This window comes from Mesocricetus auratus, unplaced genomic scaffold, assembly GCF_017639785.1.
Source record: "Mesocricetus auratus isolate SY011 unplaced genomic scaffold, BCM_Maur_2.0 Super-Scaffold_100021, whole genome shotgun sequence".
Taxonomy (NCBI): domain Eukaryota; kingdom Metazoa; phylum Chordata; class Mammalia; order Rodentia; family Cricetidae; genus Mesocricetus; species Mesocricetus auratus.
This window is the reverse complement of record NW_024429202.1, coordinates 26,739,157-26,754,311: the sequence shown is the minus strand read 5'-3', so window position 1 is coordinate 26,754,311 and position 15,155 is coordinate 26,739,157. Positions and strand designations below refer to the sequence as shown.

General features: G+C 42.7%; 1 protein-coding gene across 18 annotated transcripts in view; it reads right to left on the bottom strand.

Moving 5' to 3' along the window:
* The window catches only part of Dst (dystonin), a 400,220-nt gene that overhangs the window by 12,273 nt on the left and 372,792 nt on the right, over positions 1–15,155 (bottom strand). For all 18 annotated transcript variants that reach the window (XM_040729445.1, XM_040729449.1, XM_040729447.1 and 15 more), the window contains 11 exons: positions 14,417–14,586; positions 10,944–11,103; positions 8,222–8,416; positions 7,620–7,748; positions 5,932–6,075; positions 5,027–5,215; positions 3,440–3,569; positions 2,354–2,517; positions 1,526–1,688; positions 708–862; positions 488–562 (listed from right to left, as the gene is read on the bottom strand). In XM_040729445.1, the coding sequence (XP_040585379.1) occupies positions 488–562; positions 708–862; positions 1,526–1,688; positions 2,354–2,517; positions 3,440–3,569; positions 5,027–5,215; positions 5,932–6,075; positions 7,620–7,748; positions 8,222–8,416; positions 10,944–11,103; positions 14,417–14,586 (1,674 nt within the window). The remainder of the gene's footprint in view (positions 1–487; positions 563–707; positions 863–1,525; positions 1,689–2,353; positions 2,518–3,439; positions 3,570–5,026; positions 5,216–5,931; positions 6,076–7,619; positions 7,749–8,221; positions 8,417–10,943; positions 11,104–14,416; positions 14,587–15,155) is intronic.

Here is a 15,155-nt window from a genome sequence, read left to right as displayed (position 1 = left end):
GTGTGTGTGTGGGTGAGACGACTCAGGTGGTCAGGGCACTCATTGCCATTGAGCCTGAGGACCTGAGTTCAATCCCTAGGACGAATACAGCGGAAGAGCTCTGACTCCCCACAAGATGTCTGACCTCTATGCATGTTGTGGCATGTACACACACACACAAACATACACACACATACACACACACACACACACACACACACACACACAGGACAAATGTAAAAAAAGATCAAAGGTTATGTGCATGTTATAGATTTTAAAATTAGGGCCTGCTATTCAGAAGCAAGCTATCTATGCAACATACACATTACATATAATTAGGAAATTTATATAGTTTAAAATGAGAAAAACCGTGGAGTGCCATATGCCATTACATTTTGAGATGATGTGGAAACAAGTAGGGTTCCTAGAACACAATGTAGGTCTAACGGATGCATACTTCAGCTTCTATTCTTGGAGGAGCTAAAGTAGAGCCACCTGGAACACTTACCCTGTATTTGTTGTCACCGATTTGTTCGACTTGGAATCGCTTTGCACATTTACATTTAGCTACTTGCCTCGTGACCTGTCACAGACAAAGGTGAAATATTCACTTTACTCTTAGCATTTCATAGTGGGACCCTAAAAATTGTCGAACTGGTTATATGAGTCGCACCAACACCCTGCAGAAGACACTAGCACCGCTGTAACGAGGGCTAGACGGTAAATACCTCATCTTCAATTTTGTCGGCATCTGTGATGGGTTTGTAAGCATCTTTGTTTGGATGTAGAGCTGCCACAAATTCATAGTAGTCGATGTATCCATCGCCATCTCTGTCAAAGATGTCTGCCACAGCACTCATCTCCAGGCGACTAGTCGGGAACTCTGAAACACACCCAACAATGCTGGTGACGTAGTTTGTTAATCACATCTCATGGCATATTTGACTACCTAGTTTTATTCTTAATGTGGCTGGTCAGGGTGACTTAGCAGCTTTTTAAAAAACGCCACCCCACTTGCAGTATGATAAATCAGCAATATATAATACAAATTTGTCTTCAAGAAGTAGGATGAGGGGCTGGAGGGATACACAGTGGTTAGCAGCACTTGTTGCTTTTGTAGAGTTGCCAAACAAGTTAACTCAGGGCAGTCACGTTCAATTAATAGGAATATCAAATCAGAGTTATGAACTAGAAGTATATAGAAATCGGTATTTATCAATTTCCTTCTGTATGCTGAGTAACACACACACACACACATAAACTTCTAGAATCAAATATTGCTAGCTTATTTATACTAATAACACAGCTCGAGGAGAGGGAAGGAATACTCCTGTGGACATACAAAATAGTAGTATGCCTGACCCAAGGGTAAAAGTATTGCACACTCTTCTAAGCTGGTGCCCTCCTAGTCAGTTTAAAAGGCAATGTCTCCCTAGCAACACGAGTTTATTAGCCCCATAACCTTAAACTGTGATTGTTTTCTGTACACATCTCCCCCCCCCCCGCCCCCCGACTCCTGGCTCCCACTGTCTGTCTTGGGACTTACTGGAGGAAAGAATTCCATCAATAAATTCCTGCCGAGTGATCTTCCCATCCTGGTCCTTGTCGATCCTCCTGAAGAAGTCCATCACTCGAGACTTCTTATGATTCATCCACCTCATGTATTTTTTACGCCAGACATCAAAATCGAAGTTAGCAAATTCCCTCAGCTAAAAAGGGCAAACGTTTGGGCTGAGTCAGTGCCGTGCTCAAACTACCTTAAAGTTTTCGTCTTTATTCTTGATAGTTTTATACATATCCGCAATGGAATACCATATGTCAACTCCACATTTTCCCCTTCAACTCTCATATACCCAACACGCCCCTCCCAACTTCATTTATTTCTTATATAAAATCCAACAATCACTCAGTGCTGCCTCTACGTGCCTGAGTGTGAGCCCCCACTTCTATTTTCTATTGGCTGAATAAAGCCACCGAGATGATGACCTCCGGGTGACACACATCTCTCCCATTTCAATGAAAGCCATGAAAACTGCTCGTGCCACCCGTCGCAGAAGTGTGTGTCTGGAGTGCCAGCGAGAGTGCAGGCCTTGGCGTGTGCCCAACCCTTCCTATGTCCTTCCACAACATAAAAGATAAGAGCCCTCCACCACAGGCTAAATGTTAGGTTTTCCAGTCTTTCCTTCCCTGGATCCAAATCCCACGGATGAGTTTCTTGCAGCACCATACACAATCTCAGTGCTCCTTTCGGGAGAGGAAGAGCATTTAGATTCCTAAGAGTTTGCTCATGCGAGAGAAAACCATGCTTTTGTGCAAGCCCATCACAGAACAAGAAGATGAAGGACAACGTGGAGATGCATGTGAGTTCCCAGACCTCCTCCAGCCGGTCCAAGGCGTCGTTGAGCTTCCTCCTCCTTTCCAGAGCCAGGAGCCAGACCTGCTGCCATTTGCTCACCAGCAGGTTAACCCTGGGATTCTTAGTTTCGACTTGCGTCTGCGGTCCGGATGGATACAAGCCCGATGCTGGGAAGCGCTTCCCTGTTAAAACACAACCCCAGTCAGACGGCATAGCTGTCGAGTGGACGATGGGCAGAGCTTGACTGTGCTGGGCTCTCAGCAGGACTGACTTTAACTACCGTGTACTGTAAAGAAAACCACCCCACCCTAGTTAGTCACTCTCACTCACTAAGGTTCATATTCTGATCTTACGAGCTGTAGAAATGTGTCTTGATGGGACCACACAAATACTGAAAACTCTGTAAGCCTAATGTTCATAGCATTTTAAAAAATATGCAAAGTGTACAACGTAGACTGTACTTGCTGACATTCTCAGGGGCTAACTGCTACCATCCTGAATGCCATCTTCTGGGTTAGGACTGGCTGTGAGAAGCCCGGTGTTGGTAGCTCACACCTTTAATCTTAGCACTCGGGAGGCAGAGGCAGGCGGATCTCTGTGAGTTTGAGGCCATCCTGGTCTACAGAGCGAGTTCTAGGACAGCCTCCAAAACAATACAGAAAAACTCTATCTCAAAAACAAAAACAAAACAAGACAAAACAAAAACAAGGACTGGCTGTGAGAGCAACAAATGGAGCAGCAGCCAGGGAGAATGGAAGTTTAGAGTCCATTCTTCACAGATCATGATCAGTTTTGGTTATTTGGCTTTAATGCTATTTATACAACAGAAGGAAAGAGAACCAATGACTTAGATTCCTATAACATTTCCCAATTTCTCCTCAAATCTGCAAGTTATGCTTTAAATAAAGTTAAGTAGAGACAATGGAGTACAGCCTTTCATCTCATTTAAAATAGCTAACCACTTAAAGTCCACATTTTCTTTAAGAAAACTCCTTAAGGTAGAGAGTGTTCATGTGGAGTCCTTACTTTCGGATTTCAAATGGTAATTCAAAAGGAAAGGGAACTAGCGTGTTCAGCTGTCTTTAAGAAATGGCCCCTGCTTACTTCCGGCTCGTCCCTTGTCCAAGACTGGAATGTGAGATTGCAATAAGGAGGGGTCAGCTGCCCTCCTCTTATACGTCTTGGTAACTTTATCGACGTCGGGCTGTTTTCTGGTCATTTCTTCCATGAAGGTCTGAAAGGAAAAACCATTATCAATTAAATAAAGGTAGAGATCCAATGAACATTATTAGCAAAAAACACAGGATGAGAAAGGACTATGTTGTCATTTTTAAAGGATCATCATCGTAAATGACTGCAATAATGGGTGCTTTTACTGATGTCTAAAGAACGCAAAATATACACATGGCCAAAAGCAAATGCAAAGGAAACACAAAACTGTCACTTTTCAGTTTGAAAACGACGTATGCAATTAGTCACAACTATCTGCACCAACTTGGTTTGAACTTTCAAGCTCTTCTGCCAGGGATGTTGGTGAGCATTTTCCTGCTGTGGTCCATTCCACCCACACAGTCTAAACACTGGAGTGACTCTGTATACAGTGGCAGAAGGTGGCCATGTTAAATGCTTGGTCATAAGCAGTGACTTTACAGGGGCTGAGGCTAATGCTTACAGTAGCTACATTTAAAAGGCTTAGCATCTTGTCACTCCTCATTGTGACTCCTCGTCTTATTGTTATTACTGACCTGTCCCTACATGTGGGGTATGTGGCAAAGGCTGAGGACAGGCAGAGGCTGCTTTGCAAAGTGATGGGCAAAAACAAAACAAAACAAAACAAAACCAAAAAACAGGCAGGCCGTGAAGACAGAGGCAACATGTTTCTGTAATATTTATCACGCTGGAAAACTTGAGCCACTAACCTCTGACCACAGGGGACATAAGCTGAGATATTCTGGACCACTGCAGACACCAATAACACAGACATAACATTTTAACATTTTGTTTTTCATTATGTGGATGTGTGTGTTACTGCTTGTCAATATACACGCCACCTGTGTGTAATGCCTGCAGAGGCCAGAGAGGGTATTGGAGCTATTGGAGCTCCTGAAACTGAATTTATAGGTGGTTGTGTGCTGTCCAGTGTGGGTTCTGGGAATCGAAGTTAGGCCCTCTCCAAGTGCTCTGGACCTCCGAGCCATCTTTCCTGCTCCAATAATTAAACAAACCATGAGTCAGAGTGCATAAAATGCCAGCATTTCAGAGTTTCAAACAAGTAAGGTACATGGGGTGAGTAGTCACACAGAGAAAGAAAAATGCATGCCTTTTTATGTCAGCCACATTTGGCTTATTCATGATTGGCCATCTGAGGAAGCAGACGAAACACAAATAGGAAACAATACAGCAAATATCAGGCAGAGCCACAGGGATGAATGGGATTGCCTGGAGAGGGAGTGGGCTAAAATACTGGAGCTGGGGATAAGATGGGGAAGAGGAGTTAAGGAGCCATGGGAGGCAGAGGGATGCTTCACAGACAGCAAAGGAGCACTCCAGAGGTCCTGGGAAGAGCCAAGCTGCAGGGCAGTTACAGAGTAAGAGACCCGCTAGTCTTGGGCTAGGGAAAACGTTGGAGAAGCAGTCGGAGAGAGAAGACACCGAGGTGAAGTGTAACTGGTGAGGATCGGGTTTATTTACCTGGTGTTCTGCAATGAGGGTTTTCACTTCTTCAATTTCCTGTGGGATTACTTCCTTATCTTTCTCACTTAGTGTAGTTTCAGCCCACTGCAACCACGCCAGCAAAGTCTCCAACAGTTCCTGCTTAGCAATGAGCCCGGCCAGCGCCCCTGTTAACCTCTGATGATGCTGCTTTGCCCAGGCCAGCACCTGTTGCAGAAACACATGGCTCACTGAAATCCTTCCAACTCAGAAAAATGTTTCATTAACGTAAACACATACACTATACCAATTTTAAATGGAAATCAGGATCCTTCTGGGCTAGACTTAGGAAGCTTTCTCCTATTCTAGATCCGGCACCAACATCCAGCTTGAGGAAGCACCAAGACCCCCTTCTTTAAGGGTGTTTGTCACCGCCACAATGCTAATGATATTTACAGCGTCTGGGTTTACTCCTGGCTACACTCCCTGTGCTTTGTCAAGTTCAAGTATACCTTCTCTAAAGAACCAAAGGTGGGTGTTTCAGGCAGCATTGAGAAACAGTAGAATCTAAGTGCTAAGATCTTAAATAGGAATGCAATCCCCATGGTGTTCTTCAATTCACTCACTCCACAGGCACACACGGTCCTGAAACACTCTTCAAAGCAGCATAATTCAGCAGACACAACCAACAGGTGGGACAAAACCTACAGCGAACCAAACATCTGCCTCTTGAGGTCCCAGGGCCACAGCTGCAGATCCCGTAGCTTTTGTGGCCACTTCAGGGGCTGAGTGAGTGGCGCAAGGGGCAGAGGGCAAGCCTACAGGACGCCTTCCTGTGAAGGCCTCATTTCCCACAGCTGCACTTACCTGGGCTGCTAAGATTTCCCATTTCCCTGCCCTGACTCACAGCTACTGCTACCAGGGATGAGGTAAGACACACTGACCTCTTCAAACCTGGCCTGGATGATGGTTATCCAGTGCTTGATGGTGGTAATGGAGTCAGGGTGGCAGATGGCCAAAAGAGCGTCACCCATACCAGTGGCCTTATTTAGTTCGGATCTTTTCGCTTCTAGTTTCTTCATGAACTCCTGTAGCAGAACAGACACTTCGGTTAGCTGCTGGTGCTCACAGAACCCAAGGTTTTGGTGACAACCATTTACTGCCAGGGTTACAAAATAAGAATTTCAATTTGGGTGTGGGTTTTAATGCTGGATGGCTGTCAGCCTCCAGTTGATACATACTAGATTTCTAAATACTCAGCTGAATCTAAAATCCACCATAAGCCCGTCACAGTTTACCTACTTTGACAGCTTCACACGGGACGGTGTACAAATCCTTCATTCCTCCAGGATAGCCCGCATTACTATCATTAACAGCAAGGCCACGTTTCCTTGCTATAGTTAGCTGAGCCCTCTTTGAGGAAGGGCAGTAATTAAAGTTAAGAATCAGATGACGTAATGCATGCTACACTAGAATGAGGTACTTCCAACATGGCCTTGAAAGGGAAGGTTACTAAGTGGGGCTGAAGAAAAGCTTTCAAGTTAATCGGAAGGGCTGACATCAACCTCGCACAGGGTGTGGGACGCTACACATTCCTGACCTTACCAGTCAAAGGTTAATAGCCATCTGTTATGTGGACCACTCTTGGGAGAGTTTTGCCAAGTTCCAAGTATAGCTGTAGAAACTAATTTAGCTGGTCTTGATAACTCAATGGCTACAGCTTTGTCTGGTTAGCTGTTCAACGCTATGAAATTAATGCATTAAATTTATAATTTAAATTACAGGTTAGTTCTTAAAGAATTTTTATAAGGCTCTTAGTTAAAAGTGAGGAGTGGGCCCGGAGAGACTGTTTAGTGAGTAGAACAGGTGCTTCAAGTCCGAAGTCCTGAGTTAGAGCCCTAGAAGCCCCGTGACAGGTGAGAACACACTCTTTCCAGTTGTCTTCTCATCTCCGTAAGCATAGGGTGGTCCACGCAACCCAAAAGACGTAATCCAAGCAAATAAATAAAATAAAATAAGCCCCAAGTTGAAGAACCTTAAGAATAATATTCAGTCGGGCCTTGGTGGTGCCCACCTTTAATCCCAGCACTCGGGAGGCAGAGGCAGGTGGATCTCTGTGAAGTTTAAGGCCAGCCTGGTCTACAGAGCGAGTTCCAGGATGGGCTCCAAAGCAATACAGAGAAACCCTGTCTCGAAAAACCAAAAAAAAGAATACTATTCTAAGGCTTTAAGTGACCTGCTTATTTTGCATATAAATGCCAAAATTATTAGTGTATGATTCTAGTGAGATACTTTGTAAATGCCTGCTGCTCATTAAGGAAGTTTTATTCTTGGAATACACATACAAGTGTGACACAAGGTACTAACTCTGGAGAGAAGCCAAATGGAGAGAAATCAATGTGAGAGAGAAGATAGAGTGTCTAATTCTACAATGACCACTTTCTTTCAAAAGGAAACCTAAACAGACAGCTACCTACCCAGGAGGTAGAGACACATCCTCAAACATACCAGATGGTCAATTTCTTCTCAGGAAAGGAAAAAAATAACTCTTGACCCTCCTATGTGCAGTCTTCTTCTTCCTACCTTCTCCATTTCCTCATTTTGTTTTACTCATCAACTGGAAGTTACTCACTTTATGTTGATCAATGAGAGTCCGGAGAGCATCCTCATCATCTGGGAGAGCACCGTGGAATCGCAGGGTTTGCTCTGCTTCCGCCAGCCACTCCAGGAGGGCGTGGACCACAGAGTGAAATTCCTCTGCCTAACAGTTAGCAAACACACACAAAGCAAGACATCGGATATACCTGTTAGTAACATTTACAGTATACATGCACCCCCATGATGCACATTACCTCTGTTAAGATAGTGATATATGTTGCTGTATTTCACACATATTAAGGGAGATGGAATGCATCAAGAAGGCCTACAGGAAGACTAGTTTACCATTCTTGCATCTTAGCTTTAGATGAATGGCAGCTAGTCGGGCTTCCAAGCTGAGACATTATTCAAGCGGAACTAAGCAGAGATGAGCAGATACTCTTGCCAAATACTTTAAGTTCTTAACGTAGGAAGCAGGAAGAAGGGCATAGACAGTGATGAGGCAGGCTAGGCTTCCTTGATGACTGTCTAGGATGAGGCTGAGGATGAGGCCTGGACTCTAGTCCAGCGCAGATATTTGTACTGAAGCCCTGGACTTCACTCATTATACCCAGCTATCGTTTATGAGGGTTTTACCTGATGCAGGGCTGCTTCTAACCGTGTCTGCTTTGATATAGAAAGTGCACACACGGTCTCCCAGCGGGTGCTTAACTCCTGCATCTGGACCTGTACCCAGGAGGAGTCATCCCGGCTGCCCTCGATGAGCTCTCTGGCAGAGCGCTTCAGGGCCTGCACGCTGCTGGTCCTCTTCCCCAGCTCTTTCTGGAAGACCTAAGGAAACCATATGATCTTTAACCAAAGTTAACTTTTAATGATAGAACCAAAATAGCAAAAACACCACATATATATGCCTACAGCCTACAGTTTCTAATGACCACATTTTTGGGAGAACCTTCACAAGGTCTTGGATAGATGTGTTTATATCATATCCAGTAACATTCTCATAAGGTAACAAGATTTTTTAAAATGACATATATCAGATTTAAATATTGGTGATTTACTTTTTCAGTTTCAATCACACACACACACACACACACACACACACACACACACACACACACACAAAATCAAATTGCCTTTTTTCCTGAGACGTGCCGTTCTTTTCAAGTCATTAGTGTGGCTGCCACAATATGCATGAGAGGTAGCTACTATTTCGAGAGACAAGCTTCAGAGACAGAGAACAGAGCAATCCTGGTTCACATTATTAGGTCCAGAGAGAACAATGAATCCAACAGAGTCAATGCGGTCCTTTCCTCTATAACTAGCCTTTTCCCGACAGCACTTTAAGTACTCACCCATGCTTTCACAGTTTAGAGGATTAAATTATAACCTGTCACCTCAGTGGGAAGGTTTTGGGAGCTCCTAAGCTCCCGTCTTAATTTAGGCAAATTTAAAAGTGATGTGCTGTTACACAGAATGGCTTCTTTGGGCCATTCTTAAGAAGTGAACTTGAGCCTAGCACTCTCCATTTTTAATCTAAGTGTGTGTATTTAAACTAGATATTCAGATAACCAGTTTTCTATCTATAATAAAATTATTTTAGATTTCAAAAAAATCATCACCAGGGGAAGCTTATGCAAAATAATCCAAACATATTGTGGTGAACAGTGTGACAGGCTTCAGTTTGACAGGGTTCAACAGTATACAGCTACAGACAGACATACACACTATCAATACACACAGAAGGAAAATATCTACATATTCATTCATGACAGGACTATGCAATTGTTTCAAAGTGGACTCTCCAAGGTCCTTTGCATGGTTAAACTTGTGGCATCTTCTAACTACATTACTAATCCCTAATGAATAAATTATATTTGATGATTTTTAATATGTAAAAAGTCTGGAAAGTACTTCGGATAGTAAATATCTAGACAGCAAACTTATCAATGTGGTGTTTATGTACCAAGTAGCACTACATCACCCATTACTCACTGAAGGAATGCCTAGCCATGTCTGGATTTATCACAGACAAGAATTATTTTCTTCAATAAAAGTAAAGCATTGTAAATAAAATAATTAGTTTTGTGAGCCTGACCAATGTAGTGTTGGCACAAAGACAACCTTGAACTTGAGCTCCTCCTGTCTCTGTCTCCCTGGTGTTAGAATTAAGGCGTGAGCCACCACACTGGGTATAGGCCATGTCAGGGACCACACCCAGCACCAAGCCAGCACTCAGCCAACTGAGGTCCACCCCCAACATGTTCTTTATGTATTCTTCTCTTTTGTTAGTGTTAAGTGTAATTAACTCTTCTCTGTGGGCATAATCATAGAATAGAAGCACAAGTAGAATAAACATACAAGAATGTCTAAAAAGTTTAAACACCAGCTTAAAAAGACCAAGTACGTCAGAAAATAGTGCAACTGAAGAAACATGAGGAGAACATTTAAAAATAAAATACACTTTCTGAAGTTAAAAAAAAAACATAGCAAGGAAATACATTAGGAAATCAGGTGAGGTGCCACACGCTGTTTGCAGAGAAGTTCTCTAGTGTGCCAGCCATGTTTCCTGCTGTTCTCAAGGCTTGCCGAGTTGCATTACATCACTGAATCATAAATTAAGACCTCGGGATTAAAGATGGCTCAGCGTTTTCTTTCCCCTGAGAACCTGAGTTTGTACCAGCACCCGTGTTGGGTAGCTCACATCCGTCTGTGACTCCAACTGTAGAGGACCTGACACATTCCTCTGGCCTCTGAGTGCACACGCGCACACACACACACACACACACACGCACACACACACACAAACACATACACACAAATAAAAATAAAAAATTCAGACTTCATACGTACTGCCAGATGGAAACCTCAAATATATCCTTAATGTACAAGACCATTTAGCATGTGCATTAGGAAATCAAAAGGAAAGCTATCTTCTTAAAATAAATAAATCTCTGAGTACGGGCTGTTAATTCAAGTTTTACTACAGTTCAAGAGGATCTACTCATGACCCCTGGGGAGTGCCCCAGATCTGCATGCCTTCCAAGTCACTAAGAATGGTTTTGAATTTTATCACATAATTGTTTGAATGAAGAACTAAAAAGGGCCACAAAATGGAATTACATTTCAAGTCTAAAACAGACACAGATCAGATAACTAAAAGAAAAGCATTGCCCTGATGAAGTGACTGCCCCTGCCCCCATCACTTTCAAAGATGGCTTTCGGACTGCTCAACCACATTTCAGTAGGAAGACACTCTCACAGTTTTCAAAGGTACTACGAACTGCTTGGATTCCTTTCAGTACTGTGAATAAATCATCAAACAAAAAAATACACAGACCGCTCTGGACTGCAATACCTTGTGATTATCAATCAGGTTCATCACCAAGTCGATGTCTCCATGGACAGGTTGGTCTTCTGCCAGCTGAGGCTCCACTCGATAGAGCCAATCAATGAGGGCCTGCAGGGCATCTGTGAATTGCCCAGAAAATAAAAGGGCCTCCTCCAACTTGTTTTGTCTGGGGGAAAAAAAGGAGCTGAATTACTTTCCAAAGTTCCCCAATGATGGCTGGTGGTCCCGAAGCAGAAGTGAGTGCTCTTCACTGTTTTCTCTGCTTTCCTTAGGAAATACTTTCTCTTTTATTCCTTTAAGCAGACGTCTGGCATCTGTTACAGGAAAATTCCCTTAAACCCCATCATTGCAAACCACTGATACTTCTAGAGTCTAAATAAACAAATGCAATTTCAAGTTTTATTTAAAAAGATTTGTTTGTTTAACTGTAGATGTGAAACTGGCTAGAATTGAACACTCTATTTCACCTTGATACAGGTTGAAAATCTAAAATCCAATCTTCAAAATTAAAAATCTCTCAAATCTGAAAATTTTCATCACTGATATAATACCACAGAATCCCATACAATAAAACTCTGTACCACATATGCTTTTACCAAAAAACAAAACAAAACAAAACAAAAAAAACAACCAACCAAACAAACAAACAAACAAAAACAAACCCTGCTTTCTAATTTTAGCCCTGTAGGGTTGGGATCATGTGAGAAAGAAGCATGGTTGAAGACTGGCCTCGGAGATTGGGCCAAGAATGAGCGACTCTGTGCTGTGAGTCAAACCCAGGACGGATACCTCCCAAACGTATCATCAAGAGAAAGTCACTAAGGTCAGCGGTGGTGGCACACGCCTTTAATCCCAGCACTCGGGAGGCAGAGGCAGGCGGATCTCTATGAGTTTGAGACCAGCCTGGTCTACAGAGCGAGTTCCAGGACAACCTCCAAAAAACTAAAAAAAAAAAAAAAAAAAAAAAAAAAAAAGATAAAGTCACTAAGGAGGCTGCCACATAATGCCATAAAAGACATCCACCCCAACAGATGAACAATTCTCAACAAAGACATACAAGAAAAATTAGCTGGCAGCCTCAGTAACAGATTTTATCAGGCAGAAGAAAAAAAAATAACAGAGCTTGAAGACAGGTGTTTTGAGTTGTTAACATGATCAACAGAAAGAACAAAAGAGAAGTAGAAAACCATGAAGAGAAAATGCAAGAGCTTTGGGATACCCTGAAAATGAAATATTCCAGGCGTTGGCATATCTGAGGAAGAAGAGCTACAGGCCAGGGGCACAGAAAACCACTTCAGTGAAATGACAGCAGAAAACTTCCCAAGCCTCAGGACATGGGTATCCAGGAAACCACTTCAGTGAAATGACAGCAGAAAACTCCCCAAGCCTCAGGACATGGGTATCCAGGGACAAGAAGCATTTAGAACCTCAAACACACATGTCCATAGAAGTATGTCACCATGACACAGTATACTGAAATTGTTAAAAGTGCAGGGCAAAGAAAGAATATCACAATCTGTGAGCGAGACATTTAAAGGTAAACGCAGCAGCAGACTAACAGCAGAATTTCTCAGAGGGACTCTAAATGTCAGGAGGGCATGCAATGGTGTCTTTTGGGTCCTGAGAGAAAATAGCCATCAACCAAGACTGTTGTAACCAGCAGGTTTGTCCTTCACAGTCCAGGAATCAGAACCTTCTGAGACACCACTAGACCAGAAGTACAACAGATGCTTAAGGGAATCCAATGCCCAGAAACAGAAAGAATTTAGTGAACACCATCAGTGAGAACATGAAAAAAATCCCATTAGAAGAAAGTTACATGCCAACGAGGAAGAAAAGTAATAGCTGTAATACAGTAAACATCACATGCACAAGATAAAGAGGAAGAAATAAGCAAACGATATTCAAAGCTACTTGAGGAAAATCAGAATGAGATGTAAATTTATATGCTAAGTGTTGGAACAGCACCTAATTTTCTACAACCTGAACACTACTAGACATAAAAAGGAGATTTTAGGCCCCATTGCAACAATGGGCGACTTTAATACCAAGAATAACTTTGCATAACTGGAGAAAACATCTCCAAATCACGCGAGAGTACAGAAGACTTCATGTATCCTAGGGAACCTAAGCAAAACCACATTGGAGCCAAAATAAGACATAAGGATAAAACACTTGAGGATGTTGGCACAAGTAGATTTCCTAGACAACATGTAAGAAGTAGAGAAAATAAGAATGGACACCTAGAATTACATCCAAGGTTCTGCCCATCCAAGTTCTGCCCATCCAAGTTCTGCCCATCAGAACAGATGGTCCTCGCTCTGTTACCTACAGGATGAAACAGTGTGTACTGGTTTGGATAGAATGGCCTCATAGGCTCTTATCTTTAAATACTTGGTCCCCGTTGGTGGAACTGTTGGGGAAGGATTAAGAGTTATGGCCTGGTTAGAGGTAATGTGTCACTGGGAGTGGGTTTTGAGGCTTTAAAAGATATTCCCAGTGTGCTCTCTGCCTCTTGCCCGTGGTCTTAGATGTGAGTTCTCAGCTGTTCCTGACGCCATGTTTTTGTCCCACCTTCATGGACTCCATAATTCTCTGGAATTGTAAGCCTAATTAAATGCTTTCTTTTATTAAAAGTAAAAAATAAAATATTGTCTCAGGTTATATATGTAAGGGATAAATAAACAAATGGATTTCAAATTTAGACTAGAGTCTCAGCCTCAAGGTATTTCATGGTATATATCCAAATATTCCAAAATCTGAAGGAAAAAAAAAAACACTGAAATCTGAGTATTTCTCATCTCAAGCACTGTGGATAAGGATACCCAACTTTTCTGACAAAAGTCTAATGATACTGAAAAATCTGATATACAGGCTGTCTGAACTTTTATACTACTGTCATACTTTCTTAAATACTTGGCCATTTTAAAGTGAAATCTTGGAACCTCACAAAAGTTCACTGGGACACAGGAAGTTGGACATTTGAGGGAATTCTGGGTCAGATCAGTACTACCTTGCACGCCATGTCATGAAGCCTGCTTTACTTTATATCCAAAAGCAAGTCCCCAAAGGAGGTGAGAAAGAGAAATGACAAGACTCTCACTGTATTTTAATCTATCTATTCTACTAGTTATATGGAAGTTAAAGGCGCAGATCCGGAAGTCTGGTGTGGTGGCACTGCCTGTAATCCTGGCACCTGAGAATCTGAGAAAGAGGGTCAGTGCAAGTTCAAGGCTAGCCTTGGCTACACAGTGAATTAAGAGGCCACTAGAATATAGTGTGGCACTATCTATAAGCAAGCAAGTAGACGTAGTTAAAAATAAGTAAGAGCTGGAAACCTTTTCAATACACTGTGAGTGGGTATTTAGAAAAAACAGATATCCCTTACCCAAAGGACTCTGAGGCCCATAAACTATCCCTACAAACACCTGACTGAGGCAGGTCTACAAAGTCACCAGCTGCCTGAAGGACCATCCTACCTTTCCACAGACTTTCCACATATGGTGTCCCACTTGTCCCTGAGTTCACTCAGCATGTTGTCCAGCTTCAGGGTGTCATCAGCCAGTGAGGTTTTCTCCTTCAGAGAACGTCCAGTTCGATTGGTGGTATCATAGACAGAATGTTTACCTCCGAGGGATTTCTGAAACTCCTACATATTTAACAAGAAAATAGTTAAGTTTGTTTACCAACAGGTTAAAAAGGCAGGATCCTGTTGAAGTTTTGTCATTCAGTCATTTGCTCCCAGCATCACCACCAGCCATGAATCTCTGCATTAGCTGTCATTCACTGTGAAGAAAAGCTTCTCTGCTCAAGGCTGAGGGTACCACGACCCTTTGAGTATAAATATAAGTATCAAGGAGGCACTCTGACATGTTCATTTATCGAAGCAAAGGTAGAATGTCCATCTTGTGTCTGTGACCTCCTGAGCCAGGGATCTTTGACCAGATCCCCAGTAAGAGACCTCATGTCAAATCTCAACTCAGCTGGTCACTCCCATAACAGTCACGCCGCTATTGTACCAGCAGACATAGCTTGCCTCGTAGGTTGGTATTGCAGCATACAAGCTGCATATGACTCCCCTCAAGTCCCCCCAAAAATTGTGGAAGAGAGGGCGGAAAGAATGTAAGAGTTGGACGGTGGGGAAGAGGGCCATGAAACATTGCCTTATGGGCAGGAAAAGTCAAGGTGTGCATAAACTCACAGCTGCTGCAGTTGCTT